This window comes from Martes martes, assembly GCF_963455335.1.
Source record: "Martes martes genome assembly, chromosome: 6".
Lineage (NCBI taxonomy): Eukaryota > Metazoa > Chordata > Mammalia > Carnivora > Mustelidae > Martes > Martes martes.
In genome coordinates, this window is record NC_137893.1 from 87,802,756 (window position 1) to 87,830,405 (window position 27,650).

General features: G+C 57.6%; 1 protein-coding gene across 3 annotated transcripts in view; it reads left to right on the forward strand.

The window, feature by feature from the left end:
* Positions 1 to 27,650, forward strand: part of FOXP4 (forkhead box P4) — a 51,696-nt gene that overhangs the window by 18,050 nt on the left and 5,996 nt on the right. The window contains exons 2-13 of one of the 3 annotated variants that reach the window (XM_080806505.1): positions 1,051 to 1,291; positions 12,942 to 13,037; positions 19,357 to 19,479; positions 20,084 to 20,170; positions 21,735 to 21,882; positions 21,972 to 22,185; positions 22,448 to 22,552; positions 23,363 to 23,450; positions 24,511 to 24,594; positions 24,722 to 24,893; positions 24,975 to 25,051; positions 25,940 to 26,041. In XM_080806505.1, the coding sequence (XP_080662631.1) occupies positions 1,067 to 1,291; positions 12,942 to 13,037; positions 19,357 to 19,479; positions 20,084 to 20,170; positions 21,735 to 21,882; positions 21,972 to 22,185; positions 22,448 to 22,552; positions 23,363 to 23,450; positions 24,511 to 24,594; positions 24,722 to 24,893; positions 24,975 to 25,051; positions 25,940 to 26,041 (1,521 nt within the window). In that variant the 5' untranslated portion in view covers positions 1,051 to 1,066. The remainder of the gene's footprint in view (positions 1 to 1,050; positions 1,292 to 12,941; positions 13,038 to 19,356; positions 19,480 to 20,083; positions 20,171 to 21,734; positions 21,883 to 21,971; positions 22,186 to 22,447; positions 22,553 to 23,362; positions 23,451 to 24,510; positions 24,595 to 24,721; positions 24,894 to 24,974; positions 25,052 to 25,939; positions 26,042 to 27,650) is intronic. The other 2 variants (XM_080806506.1, XM_080806507.1) reach the window with 2 other exon arrangements.

Below are 27,650 nucleotides of genomic sequence, written 5' to 3' on the forward strand. Positions count from 1 at the left end.
CATACACGCCCATCCCCCCTCTCCCCCCAGCAGATGTTGGACCCTTCTTGAGTGATAGAAGGAAGCTCAGGCCTTCTCCTGGCTACCTTTGACCATTTGTCAAACATACCCTTTCTTTCTGGGAATGCTTCCACCCCTGAAGAAGCAGCTGGGGAGGGAGGGAGGGCACAAGATTCAGGCCTTGACCCTTTGCCCTGAATTCTCTGGACCCTCAGTTTTTCCATCTGTAAAATCAGGATGATAATAACTATCTCTCACCATCCTTGTGAGAAGGAATCATGGTGCTAATAGAAATAGTAAATGTTATGGAGTATGGCCAGGGCTTTAGAATGGCAGGTCAGGGAAGTGGAACCACTGGCTGCCTTTACCACCCAGCTCCAGGCCCAGTTGAGTGGCTCCCAATAGGTGCTGGGCAAAGGGCAATCACATTAGTGGGACAAGTGTGGATTAGAGCCTTTCTGGGTCCTAAGGGAGGAGACCCTCTAAGGAGGCCCTGCCCTGGGGAAGTCTCTGTCTGTGAGGAACACACACAGAGGTCATTACTGGTGGGGGTGGGGCTCAGCAATAGGGTTGGTCCCAGTGAGTAGCTCCTCCGTGCTTTGATATCCTAGCGGCACTCTAGCTTCCCCGATGTCCTAGCCTGGAGGGAGAGGCCAACACGAGGCTGGGGGTGGGGGATTCCTTACCTCAACCTCCCCAGGAGCAAGGGTGAAGACATCACCTCCTCCCCTTCCCGGCCAAAGTCTCCTGAAGTCCGGAAAATGTTGGGGAGGAGGGCAGTGGGGCCGCCTCAGCTTCAGTCTGGAGCTGCCCCTTCCCCCAGCCTAGGGAGAGGATGACATCGGGAGGGGGCCCGCACCCCAAAAGGGGTCCTAGGAGCCGCTTCGAGGAAGTTAAGGAGGAAGAGATGCCCTAGGATTGGGGGGCGGGGGGCTGTTAAGCGGTGGAGGTGTGTTGTTTGGGGTTCGAAGGGCTTCGGTGGCTGCCCCCGGTAGCCCGCGTCCCGGTTTGAGCCTCAGCTCCTCCCCCATGTCTCTCCTCCCCCTCCAGGTCCCGCTAGAGCGACATGATGGTGGAATCTGCCTCGGAGACAATCAGGTCGGCTCCCTCTGGCCAGAACGGCGTGGGCAGCATCTCCGGGCAGGCCGATGGCGGCGGCGGCGGCGGCGGCGGCGGGGCCGGGGCAGCAGGCGCTGGCGGAGGCGGCCCGGGCAGGGACTCTGCGGCGGCGGGCGCAGACAGCAACGGCGAGATGAGCCCGGCAGAGCTGCTGCACTTCCAGCAGCAACAGGTAGGAGCGGGCGCCCCTCCCCGGCAACCCGGAGGAGCAGAGGGGCTGGCCGGGCCACTTCCCACTCTCTTCCTGGCGACATGGGTTCCAGGCTTCCTGCCAAGCAGCCTCACTTGTAACCCTCTTGAAAAGATCCAGCCTCCAGGGACTCCCTCTGCGCCCTCCCACACCAGTGGCCATCCAAAGGCAGGGGGAGAGCGGCACTCCCAGGGGAGAGAAGTGGGACCCAGGAGGCCAAGAGGTCCGGGAGCCTGGACCCGTCTCAGAAATGTCCACAAAGACAGAGAGACTCCTGGAGAAGAGCGTGAGAATGTGCGTTTGTGCTCTCCTGCACATTGGCTAAGTGAACAGGGTTGCGGGAGGGAGACCCCTTTCTAGGGTACATGTTCCTTGGAGGAAGGGGCTGTGTATACAGGGGTATCTTCACTTTCTTTGTACTGTAAAATCTCCCTCACTGCCTTCGCTGCCTGGGCCCCTAATTCAAGCTGTGAAGAAATTAAGCTTCCAGGCACCAGAGTCCAAAGCAGCTAGGAAAAGGCCAAGAGTAGGAGGCAACGGCAGGGCTCCATTTTTAGGTGTCAGGCTGGGAATCCCTATCTGCTTCCCCCTTCCTTTTCTCCCCCCTCCATCATTCCACCCTAAACTGCAGAGTTCAGGAGTTCAAGACCAGCTGCTAAAGTTTGAGAGGCTGTGGGGTGGGGAGCCTGGTTGGTGGTGACAGAGCAGGGGCCCTAGGTCCTGGCCCCATAGCCCCACCCCTGGAAAAAGGGAGAATCATGCTTGACAAGTTCAGGAGAACCGGCCCAGCCAGCCTTGGCCTTGGGATTCTCCTCCTCTTGTTTGATTGCTCCTCCGAGCTCACTGCTGGCACTGCCCCTTGGGGGCTCTGCTGGGAACAGTCGTGTCCCCACCCACATCCCCACCCCTGCCTCAAGTGCGCACAGATGTGTATTCCCACCTTGCCCTGGTGTTCTCTCCCATGCTCAAAGTGGGGCTCCTCCCCCAACTCCTTTCCCACCGCTCTCTGTGGAGTGGAGGTCAGACTGGGAGCTGCACCATCCAAAGCCGGCGCCCTGCCTGGAGCTGGTTAGCCACCATTAACACAGAAACTGAACCAACCCGGGTTAAGTCCCAGCCAGCCCCTTAACCAGCTGTGCAGCCTTGGCCAGGTCCTGGGCCTTGCTCTGAGCCCTGGCCTCCTGGATGCCTAAAGCATAGGATTTTTAGGATCAGGTGCGATTTGAGCGTGAAGTCTCTGCACACACCAAGTGGCCCATGTAGATGCTGACAGAATTGAGGACTTCAGAAATCACTTCCTCTTACACACTGTGGAGACCTGTCACCTTCCCCTGGGGAGATAGCCCTTGGGAGTTTGCTGGCATCTCCCAAGGCTTGCTAACAAGCAGGATCTCTGGGGAAGAGACCAGAGTTTGTGACATCTACTGGGGACAGAAGGTCAAAGGGCCAAATCTGACCCTTATGAAAATAATAACAAGACACACCCCACCAGAAATCTCCAAGGCCACCCATTTTTTATAACCACCTCTTCCCTTCCCCCACCTCTGTGCACACAGGGCTAGGAAAGGTTTTGAATGTGGTGGGGGATGGGACGGACTCAGGGGAACTACTGACACTGGAAAGTGTCTTTTAAACAATTACTTCAACTGCAGGGTGAACACAGATTATCTGTAAACTGGGGACATGTGTGGGCTGAGGAGAAACAGAACTTTCTGTACTGGTCAGGTTTCTTCGCTCTGCGTCGCACACAAGCCATGTTTTGCCATCTATATTCCACGTTCAGGTTATTCCTGTTTGTTTTGGGGAGTATCCCAAAGTCCTGGAAAATCCTATATCTGTTTCACAAATAAACTGGGGTGGAGATTTGGAGGCAGGCAGAGGGCCGTTTTAGCCGTTTGGGCTCACTATGGGCCTGGGGCCTGGGGCCAAGGGAAATAGACTTTAAAAAGTTCTGTTGGCTCCGAACTCTGAAAGAACCCCACAAAACTAAAATGGTAAGTTTTTTCAATTAACAGGAAAGTCTATGGTCAGTCCTTCTAGCCCCAGTCTATGAGCCAGGCTTTGGGGTAAGTTTCAGGGGTAACGCTTTCTGGTACCCCCCCAAAAACAAATGTTCCTGACTATTGGTGGGGTAAATCAACTGTAGAAAGGAAAGCCTGGTCCAGTGGGTTCCTCCTTCCTCTGCTGGGCCTCAACCAGGAAGTCCTTTGAGGACAAACAAACGAATAACCTAGCCTCCGTTTGGTGCTTTGTGTCTTTCTCATACATGGGCCACTTAATCACCGTGCCAGCCCTGGGATGTGGGTGTTATGATTCCCATTCTGCAGATCAGGGGACACTGACTGGGCTTGGTGACACGGGGACAGCTGCAGCTAGAGCTCAGCACAGCCTCCTTTTGGCTGATCCCCCGTCACACAGTCCCCTATGGGAAATGGAGGGAGTGAGGCCTGGAACATAGTAGGTGCTAAATAAACGGTCCATTGCTGAGTGCCTGAGGGCATTCCATCCCCAGCCCTAAAAGCTCTTAGACAAACGAAAACAACACAGCCCGCAGGCCCTGAGTAGCCACTTCAGAGGAGGGAGGTCGAGGGCAGGTGTGCAGGCTGTGCACTGTTCCCATTCCTCCTCCTCAGGCCTCCTTGGGCCTCCAAGCCCCTCTCCCTCTTTCTGTCTGCTGGTCTCTGTGCCTCCACTCTGGATAAAAAAGCCCTGGAAATGCAGGCTTGGCCTTTGGGAGTAATGAGTTGACAGAGGGGAGGGAGATAAACAGGGAGAGTCAGAAGTCAGGCCAGTGACAGGACTGGAGGCTGAGACAAACAGTGCTGAAGAGGGCAGCCGCATCACTTTGGAACAAGAGCAGGCACCGTTTCCATGCAACAGCAGGCCGGGAGCTTGTTCAAACAGAGGCTGGGGATGGGGGTGGGGGGTCACATGGCTGGGCTGCCAGGCCCTGTCTGACTAGAGAGAGGGTCCCCAGCTAGCTGCCCCCTTCTCCCAGCAGCCAAGGCCCCCGCCTCTGCCTCTTAAGCCACTGTCTGCTGAGTGGCAGAGCCCCACCACCTCCACGCTGTCCTTAGGGCTTGCACCGGCTCTCCAGTCTCACCCCCTTACAGGGAACTGACTGTGGGAAGTCTCTCGGTGCAGGAGGCCTGGGAGTGTGCATTCATTCAGCAAACATGCCTGGAGCCTTATTTACACCGGGCTCCCTGCTGGCCAGCTGGAGCTGATGACCCCAGCTGCTATTCAAGAATACCCTGGACCCAGTAGACACGCCAGCTGTGCACCCATCCCCTTCCTTCACCCAGCAAAGTCTCCTTCCTCATTGCTCCTTCTGCTCCTGTTTTCCCTCTGAGGGTTTTTTCCTTTGAAGGTTGTTCTTGCATCTTACCCTAATCTGATTTCACCTGGATGAAGTGTCCCCAGGACGGGGGTGGGGGGTTCCCCAGGGACAGCACAGAAACCCTTTGGGCTCTGATGGGGAACAGTGAGGGTTGGGACAAGTGTGGGAGGTGGCGGGCCTCAAGAGGCCTTGGGGCCGTGGCCTGGCCGCCCTGGCCCAGGGGGGCTGGGAGGGCTGGGCCGGCGGGGTGGGGGCTGCCAGAGCTGCTGGCGGCTGCACTGAAAGGCATCCTGGGCCTCTGGAGCCTGCACTTCCATTGTCCTCTGGTTTCGGGGGTGACAGGTCAGTGAGGGTCATAGGAGGGTTGCCTAGCGTCTGGGAACTCCCACCGCAGTTGCTGTGACAACCGGGGCCAAATCCCACCCTGTTCACATCCTGTGAGGATATTCAAAGGGGTTGGGGGGCTCTGCACATTAATGGGCTTTTAACTCACCCCCTCCTAAGAGATGGGGGGGATGTCAGGGCACGGAGGAAAAGAAGAATGGAAGACATTTTTGTTCCCCTCCTGCGTCTGGCCCTCCTCTGCCCGAGCTACCTAGGGGGACGGGATGGGAAGGGGAGGCTTATGGGGTGAATTAGTGCACATACCCCCACATCACACACATTGTCAACAGTGGTCTTTAGTCCTCAGGTCAGGGGCCCATTTCTCCTTGGGACTCGTGCCCCCAGACACTACTTACTCCTCCTCTCCAGTCTCACACCTTCTGTACTCTGCTCTTTTCTTTTGGTTAGGATGACACTCTCCCCAGGAGGTGCTGGGGACCTGGAGGGAGAATGGGGGCCCCAACTCCCTGGAGGGGAGACTTAGGAACCTGTCTGTGAAGCCCTTGACTCCCAACAGCTGCAGCATAGAGCGGACTTGCGTCCACCAGGACATAGAGGGCTGGGAAGAAGGCCGCCACCCGGGTCATAGGGGTCGTGGGGGGAGAGGTCCTTAACTCCCCACCTCTTGTCCCAGTCCTGGGTTGCTAAGCCGAAGGCCAGCCTTGTTTTATGTGTCTGTGTCAGGGCAGTGGCGGGTGGGAAAGGCAGAGGAGAGGCTCCGGGCCCAGGAAAAGGAACCCCCAGGGTCCTGCTTTGCTGGGACTAGGAGGGAGCCAGCCCACCTTACCCCTAGCCTTCCCTTCTGGTATGGAATTCTGACACTCTCTCTGTCTCTCTCCCACCCCCTTTTTATGCCAGGGTTCTTGTGGGTACCGATCGGGGAGCTTGGGGACAGAGGAGAATTTGGGGGAGGGGTGCCTGAATGTTTCCTCTTCTGAGCATGAAAGGTTAAAGTGGGGAGGGCCACCCCTCAGCGGGTCAGTGGAACACCTTGATTCTGAGCAGCCCCAGGGGGATTCCTTGGGAAGGGACTTGCCTGCCCCCTCATGCACGGCTCTGTGTCCCACATGCCCCGCTCTGTGTCCCACACTTGAGTCTTCTGCGGAAGCACTAGCGTCAGGGTCGTGGCTGGGCTCGCGGTGGCTCTGGACCTGGAAAGAGACGTGCTTCCGGAGAGCCCATAGTGGCTGGCGGGCAGCTGAGGCAGGTCTGGGAGGTGCCTGAGCAAGCAGGGGGTGAGGTGGGGGACAGGCAGCGCTACTACCACCCTGCTCTGTTTCCCTGCTTCCAGATCCAGGGAAGGAACCAGGGAGCCGGAGAGGAGCTCCTTTCCTGGCTTCGGAGCCTCTGGGTCACTTGTTCATTCTCATCTCCTGGGGCAGGGAAGCCCTTGGTGGCCTTGGTGGGGCAGGGGGCCTGAAACCCGGCTGTGTACCCGGGCTCTGAGTCTCCCACCCACGTGGGCCTGCCTGTATCAGCGCGTTGCTGGTTTTCATTTTAATGGTTCTAATTTGAGAATGCGCCGATGTCATTTTTACGAGGTTGGTGTAAAAAAAATTTACAGCCTTTCCAAAAAGCTTTTTTTTTTTTTTTCCAAGGGAAAAAGGTGTAGAATCACTTCGGGGGTTTTATGGTCTCCTCTCCCCCATCCTCCCAGCCCCCCTTTTCTGTGTCGTGTCGTTTTTCCTGCCTCTGCTGGAGGACAAAGCCTAGCTAGTCAAGAACCTGGATCTCCCCAGGTCAGTACCTTTAGTGGTTGGGTCCACTGACCTCTGACCCTTCTCCCTGGGCCCCTTCCCTCTGCTCTCTGGCCTCAGAGGAGTTGCATTTCCAGCCATGGACAGAGAAGTGTTTCCTGTTTAATTCCAATCAACAAGTATTTATTAGGCACCCACTGTTTACTAGCAGTGGGTTAGGTATCTACCCTCAGAGATTATATCACTGCCTGTTTAAAATCCTCCAGCATTTCTTCCTCAAGCATAGAGTGCAATTGAAAACCCTTGTCCCTGTATGATCTGGCTACTGCTCACCTCTGGGTCTTCCTCCCAGGCAGGATCCTTAGCTTGGCCACTCAGGCCTTGGTAGTTCATGATGCTTCGAGCTTAGTCCCGCCTCAGGGCTCTTGCACCAGTGCTTTTGTCCCCCAGGAATACTGTCCCCTGAACAAGTTCTCTCCTAAAACTCAATGTCTCTTCAGAGAGGCCTTCCCTGGCCACGCAGCTTAAGTAGGCAGCCAGCCGTCCTGCATGGAACGCTCCTGGAACACTAACCACCATCTCTTCTTAGCCTCCTTCTCTTTGTTTTCATGTCTGGTTCATCACCTTAGAACGGAACCCTGTAAAAGCAAAGACCCGGAGTCCCCCCGGAGGCTGGGATGGTGGGAGCGCCCTGTGGGGCTTCACACATCCTCGCTAGAGTACTGCCAAATGAATAGGGAGTCGTAGTATGGCTGAGGGTAAGGGAGGCTGGGGACAGGTCATGGGCTTTCCGGGGGCTCTTTTCAGGTTTGGGATAGGCTAACCACCACCTCCCCAAGTGTCCTCCTGTGCCCCTTCCCCTAAATCTAGACAGCCCCAGTGGAAATTATCAAGACAATTTCTATCTCAGTTTTGCCAGAATTAGCTAGGTGCAGACAAAAGAAGTTTGGATTTTATTTTGGCTGCCCCTCCCCACAATCCAAATTAAACCAGAATTTGCCAGAAGGTCCTCCATCTTGCCCAGCCACTCATGGCTCTGCTTCCCTGCGCAAAGACCCTGTCAGGTCCAGGGGATTCAGGTTCTGCCTCTGCTACTGTGTGACTTTGGGCACATCACTGTCCCTCTCTGTGTCATTTCCACATCTCCGAAGTGAACTACAGCTGCGCTTCATAAACCATTTAGCTTAAGATCCATCCTAAAAGATACATTTTCTTGGAGCCGAGCTCTAGCACAGTTTCTTGAAACAATGCTTCTGCTTACCTAATACCTCTGATGCTTCCTTGTATGTGAGTGTGTGTGTGTTTTCCCATTTTTTTGACCTACTAAACTGCTATTTTGACCCACCACTAGATCATGACCAGCAATTTAGAAAAGGTGAGACTAGATGCCCTCCAGCACTTGGAGCTCACCAGGTCTGTGGGGTTCTGCTGCTCCACTCTCCAAGGTCAGCCCTTTCAATCTGGCCCCTGAGCACCACATCCCTGCCCTCCCAATCCTCAGGCCACAGAAAGGACCAGTAAACAGCCCTGCACCTGGCCTCCATTGAGAGGATGCCGGTCTGGGTGTGGTCTCACCCCGAGGACAAGAGACCCTCCTGCTCCAAGACTTGTTTTTCTCCTCATAGCAGCCCCTGTTGCCCTCTAAGCTCTGGCTTCATTCCCCTCCATCCTGACCACCCTCCCTGGACGCCATCCGTTATAAGCCATTTGTTCCTAATTGTGGAGATCCTGCTAATGACTTCTGACGCGGGGGTGGGAGGGAAGTGGGGGGTTGGTGAGGGGGAGAGTTCGCCCTCATTAGCAAGACAGTTCTTGAGCTGGAGGGGGAGAGGTGGGGCGTGGAGGCTGAGGGAGGTTTTGGTGAGTGGGTCCTGCCAGGTGGCACTAACAAATGACAAGAAGGTGGCAGATGAACAGTAAAGACAAAAGTTGGTGTCCATTCTGGACCCACTGGGTGCCTGACACTATGCTAAGTACTCCACATGCCTCGTGTACTCTTCACAGCAGCCCTGGGGACTAAGGGCAGGGTTATGCCTATTTCTCAGAGGAAGAAACTGAGGGTCAGAGAGGTAAAGTGACTCACCTAGGTCACACAGTGTATGGTGGAGCCAGGATTTGGATCCAGATCCCTGACCAGGGTCTGTAAACTGAATGGCCTAGTACTGCTTCCTTTGAAGGAAAACTGGACCTTATCCCCTAAACCACAGAGCTGGGGGTGAGGCTTTGAGTCCAAGGGGTGGAGAGAGGGGATTGAAGAGGCCGGATGACTCCCAGTTTTCCATTCTGCCCTGAGCACACACCCCGCCCCAGGGTTTGCATGATGGTTTCTCCTTGGTGTGGGATTCTAAACGCCTTTTCCCACCCCAGGCTATATTTGGATATCTCTGGCCCTCAGGGAAGGGACATGGGGCCAGCTTTCTGAAGATTCCTGTGTTGGTTCTTGTCTACCCGCCTGCACCAGCCTTACCTCCCCTTCACCCCTAGACAGTTGGAAGCACCCAGGCTGAGGGGAGAGCAGACTCATAGGCTTTGAGGGACCATGCACAAGCTCCTGAAGGCCCTGCAGGGGTGAGGGGCACTGGGCAGCCAGAGGTGTGCGGACTCCATTTCCTGCCCATGGAACCTTGGGTCTCAGTTTCCTTCCTTGTCTGGAAGATGGAGACTGTGACACAAGTCCTGCCTCGCTCAAGGTGATGAGGCTTCAATCAGATGTAGTCCTCTACAAACGCCTCTTGAACTCTGTCCCCTCGGCCTGCCGCCCCTGTTCAGCCTGGACCAAAGTGAATTGCACAGATGTGTCCACCATCTGCTGCTGGCCGGGGAGGGGGTTCACAGGTGCATTTGACAACATCTGTGTTTTCAAGGGGGCTGTGACCTTGTCGGCATCATCAGAGAAAGTGGAGCTGGCTGTGTTGGGGTGGGGGCTATCATCCTCCACGTCTCTCAGCAGCAGGCAGCCTGGCGATATAATCAGGCCCCAGGACCAGCAGCCGGCGTAGATGAGGCCTGGCGTGTTGGGAGTGCTGGATGGGACTTCGGTGGGGCTTCAGGAAGTCTCCGGCCTACCAGCTCCCTTGGGTGACCGCCCTGGAGGAGGGCATCCTGGGCTAGAAGGAACCCCTCACTCCCAGAGTGCTGTCCCCAGCCATGGACAGTGGTGTGGCGTGGGGCATGGAGCAGCACTGGAGTACGTCGAGTGGACAGGGTTCTGTCCAGGCCATCTGGAGAAGGGATCTTGGACCCCAGGTCCAGGGTCTGCCCATTACCCTTACCCTGGTCACCTATGGCATGATTTTTCAGTGGTACCCAAACCATTCTAAATTGGGTCAGGGCTGAGCACTAAGCAAATGACACAAAACAACCTTGGGTTATCCACCATCACCTCTCTGTCCTCTAAGTGCAGGGCCTGTGCATGGTGGGCAGTCATGCATGTGAGTAAGTGAATAAATGAAGGAATGAATGAATGAAGTGCCCACAGGGCCCTGGGGCTCCTCCAGCCTCTCCCGCTGCCCGGGAATGGTTTCAGGGTCCCTGGATGTGCTGGGCGATTTCACTCCTCTGCACAGTGGGGGTCACTGTGCCAGGAACATACTTCAGCCTTCTGTTCCAGCTGAGGACCTCGCCCTTCGGGACTCCGATCAGGGGCAGCGAGTGCCGCCACCTTCTCTGGGCTCTAGGGCCCGGTGCTCACCTCCACCCCGGCTCTGATGGGCGACTGTCCTTGCAGCTCGGCAGCTGTAAGTCCTAGGGCAGGCCAGGTTCTGTGTGTCTGTGTCTCGGCACCCAGCACAGCCCCTCGAGTACAGCAGGGGCTAAGTAACGTGAAGGAGGATGTGAGTGGAGGCAATCCCCGGAGGGTCCAGCTTTGGCTGGGCAACCTGTCACTTGGCCTGCAGGGGAGGAAAGGCCCCGAGTGGGAGGAGGGCAGGAGGGTGAGTGAAGGGTCCATCACAGATGAAGACTGTAAGGCCTGTCGTTGTTTCCTGTAAATCTTGTAATTTCGTGCTCCAGGGGACCACAAAGTAAGAGAGTCTGTGGGGAGTGAACCCAGCTCCCGGGGCCACGCCCCCCAACTTCCTCTGGAAACCCCTCCCCTGTGTTTCCCCTCTGGGTCACCTAGGCCAGCCAGCTTCTCCAAGGCTTTCTCTTCCCCCAGCTCACCCCCTGACCTCTGGCCCCCTACCTCTCTACCCCACCTCCATCTTTTTGACAGAGAGCATGTGTCTGACTCATTAGACCTGGAGAGGATCACTCAGGCACCAAGAGGCGGGGCTCCTTCCCAATGACCACATGGCAACCTCCCTTCCTTCCTGCACCCCCGCCCCCCCACCCCACCCCCTTTCCATAGCTTCTCAGAGCCTTTTGACTCCAAGAGGTCAGAGTTCTACTTTCTGAAGTGAATCGTGCCAAAGAAACCCCAGGCCACTTGTCCAGGGAAAGAGAGGGGCTGGGGAAGGCCTGGGATCTGGGGGGGCTGGTGAGGGGCGCATTCATGTGAGCTCCAGGTATGCTGGGGGCCACACACCCACAGATACACCAGTGAGTGTTTATAGACCGTGCTAAGAGAAGCTAGGTTCAAGGCTGGGGGCAGCTCAGCTGTTCAGTGGCTGTAAGGAAGGGGCTCCGAAGGGTGTGTGCAAACATGCAGTGGGCGCTCGGGAGCGTTTGCCGGGCGGTGAGTGTGTATGAGTGTGTCACATAAGGTTTTGCCTTGTTGGTGCATGTGATGAGGTCAGAGAGCAGAAGTCCACATGAGGAGAAACACAAGTGTGTGTGCGTGGACAGAGGTGAGGGGCCGCAATGAGCACGTGTCGTTATGCAGGCATGCTGGGCAGGAGGCCATGCTGGCCACTGGCTCACTGAGCCGAGGGGGACAACCCACATTCCTGAGAAGGGGAGGGAACGGACCCTTCACGAGACCACCTTGGTGCCCAGCTTGGGTCGTTTTGTCCCCCGGTGTTTCAGAGATGGATGGTATCCCAGGTTTGCAGAAGATTGAAGCACAAAGACAGTGTAACGTGCCCACGCCAGTCGTACTGCTGGTCAGTGGCACAGCTGGGATTCAAACCCAGGCCTGTCTGATGCCAGAGTCCCTGTCAGAGGCCTGGACACAACTGTCTGGGGAACATGGGGGACGACAGGTGTTGTGCTCCTGGAATGTGGATTCAGGACAGGTCCCCATGTCCCCTACCTCTGAACCCCGCACTGATCCAGAGTGGGGTGATGGAGGGCTTGACCATCCTTACAGAGAACTTCCTGGGCCTCCCTCCCTGAGCCCCCCACTCTCCCACCAGACCTCTCACTGCTCACTTTCCAGGCTCAGGGATGGGCCAGAGCTGCTCCCTCTGCAAAGGCCATGCATTTCCCACTGCTATGACCCTGCCAACTCCCAGTCCAGTCCAAGCCACGGGGGCCTCTGAGCCCAGACAACCACAGTAAGGTCAGAGCTACTTGCTGGAAGTTCAGACACACCCTTGAGGACTTGACCAAATTCCCCTATACCACCAGGCCCTGCACCCAGATCCCTGGACTCAGAAGGTCACACCATGCTCAGAACCTGAGACTCCGCCCTGATCCCCCTCAGCTGGGTGCAGTGACCCCAAGTGAGTGCTACTCCCTTTGAGTCCAGACTGGCCACCTGGCTGAGGCTTCCTGAGCGCAGATCCTCACTCTGGGATCCTGGGCAGAGTATTCACCTCCTGGAGACTCTGTTTCCTTAGCTGTAGAATGGAACTGATAATCCCTACCTCACAGCCTCACAGGAAGGATTCAGTGAGGTCTCGAGTATAAAGGGCCTGACACGGAGTAGATGCCCAGCAAGTAGTACCTAGTATTAGTACCTGGAGTCCCTCTGTTGTGCTTTCCCCGGGGATCCTTTTGTGCCCACTGTCTCTTCTGTTTGCTGCCCCCATTGAGGCCCAACAAAACCTCTCAGGTCCCAGAGTGAGGCCCGTATAAGCTCTGATCCCCATAACCTGGCAGCTCCTCTCAGGGACTCCTACCTATAGGCTTAAGGGCAAGTCCAAGTGCCCCTGTGACCCTCTCACCATCCCCAGTACCTTCCACCTTAGCCACCTTAGCCTGGCTTCCTCCCCCTTTCTGCCCCCTTCTCTCTGAACCTTCGATCCCGCACTGCCCCCTCCAGGCCCGTCAAGCCTTTGTTGGAGCAGGTAGGCCCTGTCCTGACAGCCAACTGTCCCCTCTCTTACAGGCTCTCCAGGTGGCCAGGCAGTTCCTGCTGCAGCAGGCCTCCGGCCTGAGCTCCCCGGGCAACAATGACAGCAAGCAGTCGGCCTCTTCCGTGCAGGTGAGGAGGAGGGCAGGGGAGGCGGGTGGAGAGGGTAAATTGGCCCCGGAGGGACGAGCAGGACCAGCTGGAGGATGGCTCTGGCCAGTCCCCAGTGCCACAAAGTAGGCAACTTTCCAGAAGCAAATGCAGTCAGTGCAGGGGTGGGGTGAAGAAACTTAACTTTCTCTTGTCTCCACCCCATGGCCCAGGCCTTGCTCTGCTCAGTGTCTTTGTGTGTGTGGCTCAGAGTTTGTGTCTGCAGTCAGCTCTTGCCTTCTCCGGGTACCTCCTGCTTGCTTCCCTTCCCTGGCTCTGCCTTCTGGGTCCCGTCCCTTCACAGGTTTCTGTTTCTCCATCCCCGTGGGTCACTTGGCCTGTCCCTCTCTCCCCGGCTCTCTTAGCTGCTGAGGTCACCACGTGCCTCCTCTCCATCTCTCACTCACCAACTCTCTCTCTCCCCCCCAGTTTCCTGTCTCTCGGTGTCTCTCTGTCTCTTTTGTTTTCCTTTGCACAATCTGCCCTTTTTTCCCCCTTTCCCTTCCCCCAGCTTGCCGGCCCATCTGGCTGGCTGGGGGAGGGGAGGTCTGTGGGAGGTGGGGGGTGGGGGGAAGCTGGGCCTTCTGTTTACCTTTTGTGTCACAAAGAACTTGGGAGAATTGCGGTCTGAGTCGGGTGGGTCACGATTCGGGCAGCCAGTTCCCCTCCCCCTGGGCCCTGCAGCCTTGCTCCCTCGCTCCTCCACGCCCCCCTTTCCCCACAGCAGCAGGGGAGGCTCGGAATTGGGGAGAGGATTAAGCCGGGCTTTGAAAGGAAGTTTATCCAGGGGAGGAAGGGTAAGCACGACCCTGAGCTAGGAGCTCTGGAGTTTGTGGGGGCGGGGTGGGGAAGGAAGGAGGGAAGTGAGGATGGCTGGGAGGAGAAGGACCCAGGACAAGGCTTTGTCCCAGGATGGGGATTCCAGGGCTCTGAGGAGTATCTGAGTCTTATGTCATACAAGCTTATGTTTGGAAATGGTTTGAACAAGTTCAAGGTGGCCGACGGGTGTGGGGCCTGAGCAGTGGTCCTCTTTTAGAAGTCTTGAACCTAATGAGACAGCCCTCAAGAGGGAGGAGTTGGGCCAGGATAGGTGGTGGTCTGGGTGGGGAGGTGAGAACAGATCTGGAAGGTAAATAATGGGAAGAAGAGAAAGTTCTCACGCCAGAATGATATAGCAGGTTCTCATACCCATATCGCATCAGGACTGGGCCCCTTTGAATTAGGGATCTCCCAATGCCCCCCCCCCCCCGCCAACACACACACATATTTCCTGGGTCTGAAATGGCTACTGCTCTGAGTCGTCCTCACCCTGGGCCAGGCCTCACACCCTCTTCTAAGAACAGGGAGGAGTGGGCTGGGGTAACAGGAATGTTCCCCTAGCCAGAGAGGGCCTGCTGACCCAAGGCAGGAGGGAAGGAGCTTGATGGTAGTTGGAGGGACTGAGATCAGACATCAAGAAGGACTTTATTACAGGGGCACCTGGGTGGCTCAGTTGTTGAGCATCTGCCTTCGGCTCAGGTCATGATCTCAGGGTCCTGGGATCGAGCCCCACATCAGGTTCCCTGCTCAGCAGGGAGCCTGCTTTTCCTTCTCCTACTCTCCCTGTTTGTGTTTCCTCTCTCACTGTGTCTCTCTCTGTCAAATAAATAAACAAATTAAAAAAAAAAAAAAGGACTTTACGGCTGGCTATGAGGGATAGGAGAGCTGAAATAATTGAGAGGGGAAGGGAGGCTATGGAATCTGCCTCAGGAGAGCCCCTTCCCCAACACAAGAGCAGCCCTGGAATGGCTTAGAGTAAGAGGCAGAGGTTTGGTCAGAGAGACAGAGCAAATGATCGTTTTCTCAGGCCTCTCTTCTTGCCTCCTCCTCCAAATCATTGACTGATTCATCCATTCATCAAATACTTGCTCAGGACTAATGAAACTAACAGCATTTACAGACTGCTGACCATGGGGCAGACACTAAGTGCTTTACATGTGTCATTTGTCTCCCTTTATCCTCACAATCCTGTGGGGTCTAGAGATGCTGTTATGAGAAGATAAGGAGACCTTGGCCCAGATAGGTTGAGTCACTTGAGTCAGGATATGACCCCAAACAACTGGCCCCAGAATTTAGACTTTAATGTCTGCGCTGTGATGTCACGTGTGCTCAGCACAACAGTGAACGCTAGCAATCCCCAGGTGCAGAGTCCCAGCCAGATGAGTCTCTGGGTTCAGGGAGATGGGGTTCATGGGCCATGTCTGAACTTCCCCAGGAGCCTGGAGATCCAGCTGTGGACCCTCTTCCAACCTGGATACCTTCCTTGCCTCTCATCCCCACCCTTAGGTTCACAGTTTCTAAGGAGGTAAAGCTTCTGTCCCTGAGTGGGGCCCAGGGCCTTCAAATAACCTCTCTGTGAGTGAAGTCATTAATGAAAAAAGGTAGATGGCCACCCGTTTCCGGTGGCCCCCACATAACAATGCTGCTCCCCAGGGCGAGGCAGGATTGGCTGCCTCACCTCCCCTCTCCCGGAGCCAGCTTCTGAAGTTTCTAGAACCATGTTTGTCTCCAGCTCCAGAGATGGCCTAGTTTGTGCCCTGGCCTGGGCCCCAGGCTGGGAGAAGTCAGTTACAGAAGGCAGCAAAGTTAGCTGGGAGTTTTGGGGTGCAGAGGGGATGGCGTCTAGGGCCAGACCCCTTAGCTCTGCCCAGCCTCCATGCAGCTTGTCATTGCCCCTGAGGCTGACCCTTCCAGAATTTCTGGAAATTTATCTTGGTGCCCCACCACTTCTTTCTTGCTGCAGCCCCAGCCCAGAACTAGTCTGAGCACTTCCTTCTGGTCATCTGCAAGGGAGTTTAACCTAAACCAGGCTTCAGCCTGGTGTCCCCACTTGAGCCAGTGACCCTAGACCCCACTTCAGAGGTTGAGTTTGGGTCCTTGATTCTAACACCAAATTGCATCTGTGGGGTGCTCAGCCTCCCCATGGACAAGCATCCTCTCTGTAAGCCGCCAGCCAGCCCAGCACACTGTACATACCGTGGGTGGAGAGGACCCAGGGGCCTGGGCCTGGGCCGGGGCCCTGCGGAAGGGGCTGGAGGCAGCTGTGGGCATTTAGCCCACGGTTCACACTGCCAGGCCTTTAGTAAGCATTTAGCTGCCCTGGCCACTCTCCAGACAGTGACTCATGGGCCTTGCTGAGCTGACAAGCTGACAGTGTCTATCCTGACCCATCCTAGCCTAGCGAGGGGTCAGCGGGGACACCAGGGGAGCTCCAGCTCCATCCTCAGAACCCTGAGGGGTGTGGGGGGATGGTGTCAGCCAGCCCAGGAGCTCAGCAAGCACTCAGCAGCCCCCTCCCTGACCTCTCTTGACCCCCTGGTCGAAGACTAGTACACACGAGGCAATCCAGGCGTCTCTGCAGCCGCCTCTCCGGCCAGCTGTGCGGCCAGCTGTCCAGCCAATTGGCAGGGACGGCGGGGGCCGGAGAGGCCTTCCAAGGTCATCTCTTCCATTCCCCTGCGTCCAAGTAGGAAAGCCCCAAGGAAGGAAATGCCACATCCTTTCTTGTATGCCACTCACCGTGACTCACAGCCCTATGGTGTCTGGGCTGTCTCCCTGCCTGGGCCATGTCCATCTCCAGTTCAGTCCTCCCAGGATGAGAAGGTCAGGCCCCGGCCATGTGGTGCCTTCTGGGGTTGGAAAAGTCATGGAGAAAGGAGAGTGAAAGGAGGAGAAGAGGAAAACCCAAATGTTTTACAAAGTAGTTTTCTCGGGGCGCCTGGGTGGCTCAGTGGGTTAAAGCCTCTGCCTTCGGCTCAGGTCATGATCTCAGGGTCCTGGGATCAAGTCCCGCATCGGGCTCCCTGCTCAGCAGGGAGCCTGCTTCCTCCTCTTTCTCTCTCTGTCTGCCTGCCTGCTTGTGATCTCTGTCAAATAAATACATTTTTTTAAAAAATCTTTAAAAAAAAGTAGTTTTCTCTACATTTGCATAGAATTTAATGGGCTACAAATCACTTTCACTTGCCCCTATTCCCACTGTCCCTTTGGGGACAGGCCAGGTTATTAAGTTCTCTAGGTCTCAGTTTTCTCATCTGTAAAATGGTAATGATGATTAGACACCCTACCCCCCCTCCCATTTGCTGTGAAGATTTAGCAGAGTGCCTAAAGGCACCTAATTAGCAATTAGCCGTCTGGGTGGAAAAGGTGAGGCGCCAAGGTGATTTCAAAGAATAGTTAGCCTCAGGAACAGGAGCCTAGGTCACCTGACTCAGAAATCCAGGACTCTGAGCTCCCTGCCACCATGGTGGGCACCCCCGAAGGTGGAGGAAAGAAAAGAACGGCTGAGCGGCCTCCCAGCCTCAAGGGCACCCAGCAAGGCACACAGGCTGCCTCGGCAAAGGGTGTGGGTCTGTGCCACTGTCTGCCCCCTCGCCCAGGCCCCTCCGAGAGTGAGGACCAGAAGACCCCCACGGCCTGGCTTTCTAGGGTCTCCTCCAGGTACAGTTGTGAAAAGGGAGGTTGGCCTTTGGCTCTCCAGCCTCCTCGACCCCTCCGCTCCCTGGATAATTCAGTTTCTGCCCACACTTCCTAACCTTCCTCAAGATCTGCTCCGAGGTAGGGAAAGCAGTGTGGACAAGGGGAAACACCAGGAGCCATGGAGTTCACAGACCTGAGCTTGAATCCCAACCCTGCCACTTAAGGCTCCTCTGCAGAGGCCCGGGGGGGGCCTTCCTTCACACACAGCATTCCCCGCTAAAAAGCCAGGGTGTGTCCCTCCCAGGGCTGTTGGCACAGAGATGGCAGATAAAGGAGAAGAGCCCAGGGCTGGGGCTCAGCCACCAGTTATTGGGGTGAGGTGTAAGAAGAATTGGGAGCCTTGGGACTTCCCCCAAGTTCCTGGATCCACTACACCTCCTGTGCCACTCCTCTTCCTGGGGGTTCCCTAATTGGTGGCTTGAGGCTGAGTCCTTCTCCCCCTCCCCCCCCACCAGCTCCTCCTCCCCTGCCCTACCCATGAGGCTGGGGTGGGGGGAGGCAACAGGGGTCACCAGTCCCTTGAGGACATAACCTGTCACATCCTGCCCAGACAAGTCCCTGCAGGATACTCCTCCCTGCCTGGGCTGCCCGGACCCCTCCCTCCACACCCTTGGGCTGCCAAAGGGGCCTCTGAGCTGCTGGGGTAGGTTTTTCAGTTCAGGGGAGTAAACGCTCAGTGAGTGCCTGCTGTGTGTGGGAAATGGTTGGGGGTGGGGCCGGGGTGCTTCGAGAGTTTGGCAGCAGGAGGGAAGATGAGACCAGCCGGGCTCTGAGCCCCATCAGGGTACCCGTCCTGCCAGAACAGTGGGACAAGACAGCCTTGCCACTTGGGCCTCCCTGGCGATGACTACCCCAAAGCCCCAGGGATTTCAGGAAGGTGGGGCGGAGAAAAGAATGATGTTAGTGCTTTTCCAGGAACCTGTTAGCTGGTAGCTAGGTTCTCTGAACCTCCTCCAGAGGCCTAAGCCAGGGCAGGGCATGGAGAGCGCCTCCACTCTGAGAATCCTGCCTGTTACTGCCGGAAGGCGTCATCTCCACTGGTTCAGTTCCTGGTTTAGTGTTTGAGGAAACTAACACCCCAGAAGTGGCTGCAAGTGACTTGCCTGGAGGGCACACAGCAGATTCCTCCCAGAGCTAGAAGTAGCGCCTACATCCTGGCTCCCTGCTTGGTGTTCTTTCCAGCCCACTTTGACTTGACAACACCTACGTATGCCATGGCGGGCCCTCCCTGGGTCAGCTCTGGCTATGTGTATGCCCTGCCAATGGCCATGCCAGGGTATGTGATGTGTGTGCGATCGGAACCAGAGTCCAGGTCCTCGTGCCGTGGGGGCCGCAGACTGCCCTCCGGCCAGGCCCACCATGGACATCACGCTCTCGGAACACACCAAGCTAAAACTGGGAATGGCTAGGTGTTGCCCATCCCCATCCCTAAGGGAGAACGCCTGTTAAGCATGGATATGGGTTCTACGACTGGTGTCACTGGACATAGTGCCTCTTGCGATAACAGCCCCGCCCCCCGCCCCCGTCCTGGGCACCTGCTGTGTGCCGGGCTCTGTTTGAAATTTCAGCTCACTAATCTTCATGAGAGCCCTAAGAAGTGGGCGCTGTTTTTACTTGCCCTTCAGAGACAAGGGAATGGAGAACAGGGAGGTAAATCACTTGTCCAAAGACACACAGCACATAGGTGGCAGAGCCAGAATTTGAACCCAGTGGTCTCCCTCCGGTCCTCATGGCCATACTGTGGATGGGAGTGAGAGGAGCAGGCTAATGGGGCCCAATCCCACAGGTGCCTGTGTCGGTGGCCATGATGTCGCCGCAGATGCTTACCCCCCAACAGATGCAGCAGATCCTGTCGCCCCCACAGCTGCAGGCCTTGCTCCAGCAGCAACAGGCACTAATGCTGCAGCAGGTGAGTCTGGCCCCAGGGCAGCTGGGAGGTGGGAGAGAGGAGGGTGGGGCGGTGGAGGCTCTACGCCTCCCATCTCCCACCCTGTTTACTGCCAACATCACTGCTGGCCAAAGCCGGGGAAGAAACCAGAGAGACCAGAGAGACCGCTCAGGCTGGATGGATCTGCATTCCTCCAGGGCAGCTGGGGAGAGGTCAGGGGTCAGGCCTCTCCTGCAGTGGCACCCCCATGCTCCCCGTCTCACCCGCCCGCCTCTGTATCCAGAACCCCAGGGAAGGGCAGAGTACTGGAACATCCCGGCACCTCGCTGTGATGGATTCAGGAGACCCACAGAGAGGCAGGGTGGGCTCAGAGCTGTGGGGTGAAGCCCCCCAACCCCCGTCCCTGCTCTGCTCCCTCCCCACCCAGGCCCTGCTGGGGACCCTCAGAACAGACTGAGGAGAACGGGCATCTCCCTGCGGGGTGTCTCTTTCACCACCCCAGTGAGACTCCCTACTTCTGCCTCCAGGAGCCCCGTCACAACAGGGCCAGGGCTGTTCTGGGGTCCGCAGTCCCCGGCCCGTGGTAACCCACTCGCACCCCTGCCCCCCTCCACCTCCTACCCAGCTGCAGGAGTACTACAAGAAGCAGCAAGAACAGCTCCACTTACAGCTTCTCACCCAACAGCAGGCTGGGAAGCAGCAACCCAAAGAGGTAAGGGGCCTGACTTGCCCCCTCAAAGGACCGCTGCCCCGGGCCCCTCCTGGCCGGAGGCTGGGAGCCCCACAATGGCCAGGAGAGAACTGCGTTGCGGGCATAGGAGACAGATCAGGAAGCGCCGGGAGGGAATTATGGGGCAGGGGGGAATGGGAGCTGGGGGTGCACAGTTCTCCAGCTGCCCTCGTCCCCACTCCGTCCTTCCCTCCTTGCCTCGTGTTGTCGGATTAGTGAGGACGGGCCTCCGGTGTCCCTTGCTCATGACCAGCTGCCTTGTTGTCAGGTCCTTTCCTACCCACTTGTTTCTTAGTGACTTAGCACCTCAGCCCGCCACACACCCTCCCCCACCCCCGGGTTCTGGTCCCTCAGTAAACCCCTTGCGCTGCTTCCCCCAACCCTGCCCCAACCTCTGCCACTTCTTGTAATATCAGGCCCTTCCCCTCCAGAGAATTCCCAAGCCTCGCCTGGGCCACAGTGCCCCCTGAGCTTCCATACCAGGCCCCTGGGCTCCCCCTGTGCCTCCCTCCTGCTGGCCTAACCACAGCCAAGTTCTGGGTGGCTTCTTCCCAGAAGGCAGCCCTGCTGACGCCCAGTCATTTCCCAATGCCCTCAGCCTCCCCATCAAGGTCTCATCCTTGTTGCCTTCCCTGCATTTCCTCTAGGCTGCCTTTACTGAATAGCTAGCCCCCCACTGTACCCCCAGGGCAGGGGGCCAGGCAGAGACATCCCTGTCTCCCGAGCACCCAGCCCAAGCTTGGCTCCTGGGGCTCAGAAAAGACTTGCTGATGGGCTGACTTGTCGGTGCCTGTGTGAAGAACTGACTGGCTGGGGGGGGGGGCGGTTTGCTGGCGGGAGACAGAGAGGGAGAGAGCGGAGGCTGGCGGGGGGGGGGGGGGGGGGGGCGGGGAGGAGGTGCTGGCGGGAGACAGGGAGAGAGCGGAGCTCCAGACCTACAGCGAGCAAGCGAGCAAGTGTGCGCCTGAGCAGTAGAGATGCGACTCTTCCCCAGGCCTGGGTCCTGATGACCAGCTGATGCGGATCTTTTAAAGTCCCGTCAGACTCTTTGATTCCCTGTATCTAAGAAGCAGGAGAGGAGAGGAGCTGGAGGGGGTAGGCCCCCTCCTCGGCGCAGGAGGGGGGCACTCGTGCATGTGGGAAGGGTGCCCGCCAGGCGGGAGTGGCCCCCGGAGCCTGACAAGCTCATCGATCATTGTGATGAGAGCCCCCCCCCCCTCCTTTTCCAGGCGAGCACAGCTGCGGTGCGGGGAGCCGAGGCGGAAGGAGGGGGGCGGGAGCAGGGAGGGCGTCGTGCTGAGCGTCTGGGTCTGCTGTGTGTGTTTGCGCGCGTGCGTGCGTGCGTGCGTGCGTGTGTTTACTGCGAGGAGGCATGCAGCCCTATGGAAGCTGGGCCGGGAGCAGAGAGGCTGCAGCGGCAGACGCCACTACGACAGCTCCGGGGGCTGACAGGCCCTGGGAGGGGGTGGCCGCGGGGTGGGGGCCGGAGGGTGTGCCCGAGGCTGATGGTACCCCTCTCGGCCCGCCCCCTCGGGCCCCCCACCAGGCCCTGGGGAACAAGCAGCTGGCCTTCCAGCAGCAGCTCCTGCAAATGCAACAGTTGCAGCAGCAGCATCTGCTCAACCTGCAGAGACAGGGGCTGGTCAGCCTGCAGCCCGGCCAAGCCTCAGGGCCCCTCCAGACCCTCCCGCAAGGTGAGTGCCCCCCAGCCCAGACCTCTCCCCGCAACCCCGTTCCATGGGCGCCTGGGGCCCTGCCAGCCTCCCACCTCTCTCTCCTGCAGCAGCCGTGTGCCCGACGGACCTGCCCCAGCTGTGGAAGGGCGAGGGTGCCCCCGGGCAGCCCGCCGAGGACAGCGTCAAGCAGGAGGGGCTGGACCTCACCGGCTCAGCCACCACCGCTACCTCGTTTGCCGCCCCCCCCAAAGTCTCACCCTCCCTCTCCCACCACACCCTGCCCAACGGACAGCCCACTGTGCTCACACCTCGGAGAGACAGGTGCGGGGCCCAGGCCCGGAGAGGGCGCGGCACATCTGCTCCCTGAGGAATGGCATCCCTGGGTGAGGGATAGGGAGGAGGGAGGCGGAGCTCGTGGACCCGGAAGTTTACCCCTCTCCCAGGGCACACAGCATTGTTCTCAGCCTCTGGGAAACCCATATGAGGGACAAAACTTCACCAGCAGGGGAGCCTGGCCGAGCTGGACCCAGGGCCGTTGGGGTCTCCAGAGTCCCTGACTACTGCCTCTCTCTTGCTCTCCTAGCTCCTCCCACGAGGAGACGCCAGGCTCCCACCCCCTCTATGGACACGGAGAGTGTAAGTGGCCAGGCTGTGAGACCCTGTGTGAAGACCTGGGCCAGTTTATCAAGTAGGTGTCACCCCAACCCTCCATTCCCCACCCCCCTCAGCAGACTTTCCACAGGGCCCTTTATCCCGCCCCCCAGCCGGCCACCTAGCTTGCCCCTCTTTGGACCTCAGCCACCAGCTGTTCTGCTGTCCTCCCCTCCTGGGCGTCTAGCCTAGCTCCTTCCCTGCCCCCACCAGCTCTCTGATCCCCAGCCCCCCATCTATATTTGCAGGGGCCCGCAGCCTCAGTAAACCCCATACCCAGGCTGTCAGAGCCCCTCAGTGTGGGGGTGTGAGGAGCAGGAGAGGACGCCTCCCCGTAGCCCTCCCCTGCTTCCCCCAGACTCAGCCCAAGAGACTGACGGCCTAGTGACAGGCCGGAAGGCCGGTGGACAGGCAGGGCGGGAGGCGACCAGCTGCCACTGCCGTGCCAGGCTCTGTCACTGACTGATTAACTCCGCTGTCTCCCAGACCCTTGCAGCATCAGGGTCAAACAAATTGTTTTCACGCTTCGTCAGAGGTTTACTTAATTAGTTCATTTGCAATTAGATCTCTCTGTAGCTGGGATTTTAGCAAAGACATCAAAGGAGGCTGACGAGAAGGCTGCTTCCTTGGTTGCCCTGTTGCCCCGTTTTTTGTTTTTTTTGTTTTTTCTCCCCACCTCTTTCCCTTTGTATCTCTTGGTCTGTCTGCTTTCCAGGCTGTGGGCGGGCTGGGAGCACGGGCTGGGAGCACGGGCTGGGAGCACAGGCTGGGAGCACGGGATGGGAGGGTGGTGGCCACAGGCAAAGCGGGGCCAACTGTGTCTTCTCTGCCCCCTCCTGCCCCAAAGACACCTCAACACAGAGCACGCCCTGGATGACCGGAGCACAGCCCAGTGCCGTGTGCAGATGCAGGTGGTCCAGCAGCTGGAGATCCAGGTGCAGCTCTGAGGATGCTCAGTGGCGGGGGCGGGGGGGTGCGGGGGAAGCCAGGCCTGGCCCCACCCTCAGCACTGACATCCCAGGAGGGCTTTAGAGGGCCTTGCGGACAGGGGTCATCTTAAGCTTTCTCGCTCCTAAGTGCCAACGCCATGAGGTGATTGTAGTTAGAGTCTCAGGAGCAAGCCAAGGTGGGGGGTGGGGTGTGGTGTATCTGCTGGGAGTCCCGAAGAGCAGCGTCCATATAAAAACCATAAAAATGCCGACAGCTAACATATGGAGCCCTTACTTGGTGCTGACTTAAGTACTTTACCTGTAGAACTCCGGGAATCCTCTAAACAGCCGTATATGGCAGGTGCTATTCTCATCCCCACTTTATAGACAGGGAAAACTGAGGCCCAGAGAGGTGAAGTGACTTGTTGCTCTGGTCACTCACCCCAGCGGGTGGCCGAGTCGGGGTCAGAAGCACGGCGGTCTGGCCCCCGAGTCTACACCCTGTAGCATGTAGTACTCAGGACAGTCCAGCAGGCAGAGTGAGGGACATTTACCCATTTCCCTCTGGCACCTAGCAGAGCGCCCTGCCCTGAGTGGGTAGTTGTGAAAGACCTATTGAATTTATGAATGGGGGTGAATGAATCATTCATCCATTCCTGTGTTTCCATTCATGGCGCGAGGCCCCTCTCACACACAAGTGCCACTGAACTTGGGTGTTGTTCAACCACAGCCTCTGCCTTGGAGGAGGAGAAAAAGCGTGTGTTGTTAGCGAGGGGGCCCCTGACCTGTAGCTCGAGCCTGGGACTCACGGTCTGGAGGAGAAGTGGCGAGGCCTTCATCGGGCCGGCAGCCCCAGGCCCTGGCCTCGAGGGTAGCAAGGGACGGAGCAGAGCCGAGGCCTTCTAGGAGCAGGGGACAGAGGAGCCAGAGGCTAATCTGTGAAGGAGAGGAGTGGTGGGAGAGGGTTTTTCTCGGGTGTCTGGTTGGAGAGAGTTGGGATGCGGAGGAGGAAGAGGACTGGACCCCTTGGGGGCTCAGCCCTGGCTCACCTCCCACCTCTCCACAGCTCGCCAAGGAGAGCGAGAGGCTGCAGGCCATGATGGCCCACCTGCACATGCGGCCCTCCGAGCCCAAGCCCTTCAACCAGCCCGTGAGTGACTCTCCCCTCCCTGCGACCCTCCCAGGACCCCTGGCACCCCCACCCTGGGCACTGGACTCAGCACCCTCCCCATTGCTCACAGCTGAACCCAGTCCCCAGCTCCTCCTCATTCTCCAAGGTGACCGTCTCCGCAGCAGACTCGTTCCCAGATGGTCTCGTGCACCCCCCGACCTCGGCTGCTGCCCCCGTCACCCCTCTACGGCCCCCCGGTCTCAGCTCTGCTTCCCTGCACAGCGGGGGCCCCGCCCGCCGGAGGAGCAGTGACAAGTTCTGCTCCCCCATCTCCTCAGGTAAGGACTTCCAGGAGGGTCGTTTCTCCCCTAAGCTGGATCCCCCATCTGGCTACCCCACCCTCTGCCTCTCTTCCCCAGAGCTGGCCCAGAATCATGAGTTCTACAAGAACGCCGATGTCAGGCCTCCCTTCACCTACGCCTCCCTTATCCGTCAGGTGAGCATGGAAGTAGATGGGGGGGGCACCCAGGCTGAACCCCCATCTCAGAGTCTCAGCCTCCACAAGAGTCCTGGGACCAGAGGAGAGATAGCCCCTCCTGCACCTGTCCTCTCTCTCGGGCTTCTTCCTGGCTGTACGGCCTCTCACCCAGGCTCGGTCTGAGTCTACCACTCGTGTGGGCGTCTCTCTGGGTTTTTGCTGCTTACACCCACTGTGTCGTTCATTCTCTCATTCCCATGTGCACACGCTCCTAGGAGACTGTTTTCTGATAGACTCAGGGTCACTCTCAGTTGGTTGCCACCTGCCTGCCTGCCTCTCCCTCCCCCTCCCTCCCTACCAACCCTCTCTCTCTCTGTCACATACACACACATACACCCCTCTGTTCACTCATGTCCTTGATGCTCACGTAATATTCTTATGAATAGACATTTGCATAGATGTCCTCTTGCTGTGACCCCCCAGCAGGCACACGCAGCCTCACATGTACCCTCATATATGCATACACACCCCACCTCGTGCTTAGGGAGCCCTTTGCCAAAATCAGGATAAATTGTAAACAGCTCCCACCCTGTGGCTATCTCTCTCCCAAGAATACTACTTCATTTTCATTCCAGAGTGGGGGCCCTTGACACCAGTTGCCCTCCAGAAGGAATTTATGTGCTCCTTGCACAAATGCATAGCCCTAACAGCTCATGTTTCCTAGCCCGGAAGCAGCCTGCCCCCCTCAGGGGATGGACGACACCCGCCAGTCCTGTCCATGAGCCTCTGTAGCGGGCATCCTCTGTTCTCAGGGTGGGAGTCCGGCCAGGCAGGAGGGAGAGAGCAAAGGCCTGTGACCCTTGAAGGCTCAGACTGAGGGTCCCTCTGCTTCTCTCTGGCCCACAGGCCATTCTGGAAACCCCCGACAGGCAGCTGACCCTGAATGAGATCTATAACTGGTTCACCAGAATGTTCGCCTATTTCCGGAGAAACACTGCCACCTGGAAGGTGAGGCATGCTCCCTCCTCCTTGCCAAGGGCCCCAGTCACCCTCAAACATCTCCTTATCCCCTTGACACCAAGGCCGTATCACATTTCGTCCCCTCAGAGGGTCAGTTCTGCAGAAATGTCCCCAGCAGGGCCTGGGCCGCACCATAGGTCCCTTCACCCTCACCTCAGCATGGGCTATGGAATGTTCTCTAACTGCCCCTTAGTAGCCCCTTCTTTCCAGCCTCATGCTACCTTCTTTCTGGCAAGAAATCCTCCCCTTCCCTGGAGTACCCCTCCATAGGCCCCACAAAGTAGGGCCTCCAGGAGTTAGTAGTGCCCCAGCCTGTTTGGGAGGCTTGGGGTGACACTCTCCACAGACCCTAAGGGTCTGGGTACCTTGGCTAAAGGTGCCTGTTCTGGAGCCAGGGGTGGGGTGGGCCGTGTGTAGGCACAGACACAGGGACAGCCGAACGAGACCTGTGGACGGCGCACTGGGACATAACCACAGGCACCCCCGCCCTCTCCCCAGCTCTGCCGTGGCGGCAGGAAGATAATTGTCTCCATCCAATTAGTCATTTCAGCACCTTCAGCCATAGAGTTTTCTCAGGGGACTGGAGGCAGGGAAGGAAGGGACCCTAAAAAATGGGACACGGGGATGTGGACTGGGGCACACAGCCATTCATTTTCCCATAGCCAGGATGGGAGGGGTGTGTGTCTGTCTGTCTGTCTGATGGGTGAGAATATTAGTGTGTGCAGCAGAGTGGAAAGTGATATCTAAATTGGGAGGGGGTGGAGGGAAGGAGAAGGGAGTGTTGGCACCCTGCGGGGAAGGTTAGAGGCAGGGGAAGGTGTCCTTAGCTCACAACCTTAATTGTATCCCTGGCTCTTGAGTCCCCCTGCTGGCCAGCTCAGAAGGTGCAGCCAGACAGGCTACCTCCCCACCAGCGGCCAGCTTTCAACAAGTGTCACCGAGGCCCCCTCCCCACCAGTGCCCAACTGGGTGGGGTCTGCATAGGGCCCAGTCTCCTCTAGCCCCAAAACGTGCTAACCGCAGCAGGAGAGACTGCTCCGTGACCTTCCATATCCCTGAGCGCCCAATTCTCAAAGCTGGGGAAAGAGGCTTAGAGGCTGGGACAGCAGCTCTGATTGGCTCTGAGTGATGTCATTTCCTGCCAACCACAGTCCTGCCCTATCCCTGAGCTGGCAGGGCCTTGTTGGGACCACCAGGTCCAGTCTCCAGCCTCCGGGACAGTTTGGATACCAGGTTTTAGAAAATAAAGTCCTATACAGACATAAAGGGTTGTTAATGATTGTTATCTAATGTTTATGTTCATAATGCAGGTTAATCCTTTACCTGTAGGGGTGAGAGTAGAGAACTTCATTTCCGTTAGACAGCTTCCTGCTCAGGGGCACGGTGTCCCTCACCCCCCTACCCTCCTTTCCTGTTCTCTCCTTTCTCTGGGATCAGGAGAAGCTGGTTTGGGTGACTTCCTTAAACCCCTTGAAGACTGTCTTGAAACCCCTCCCGTTTAGCCGAGCTCCTTTGGCCTTCCATGCCCCCTTCCATGGTTGCCCAGCCAGGATCATCCCAGTGGTCTCGTACCCCTGGGGTCTTCACCTCCTCGTCC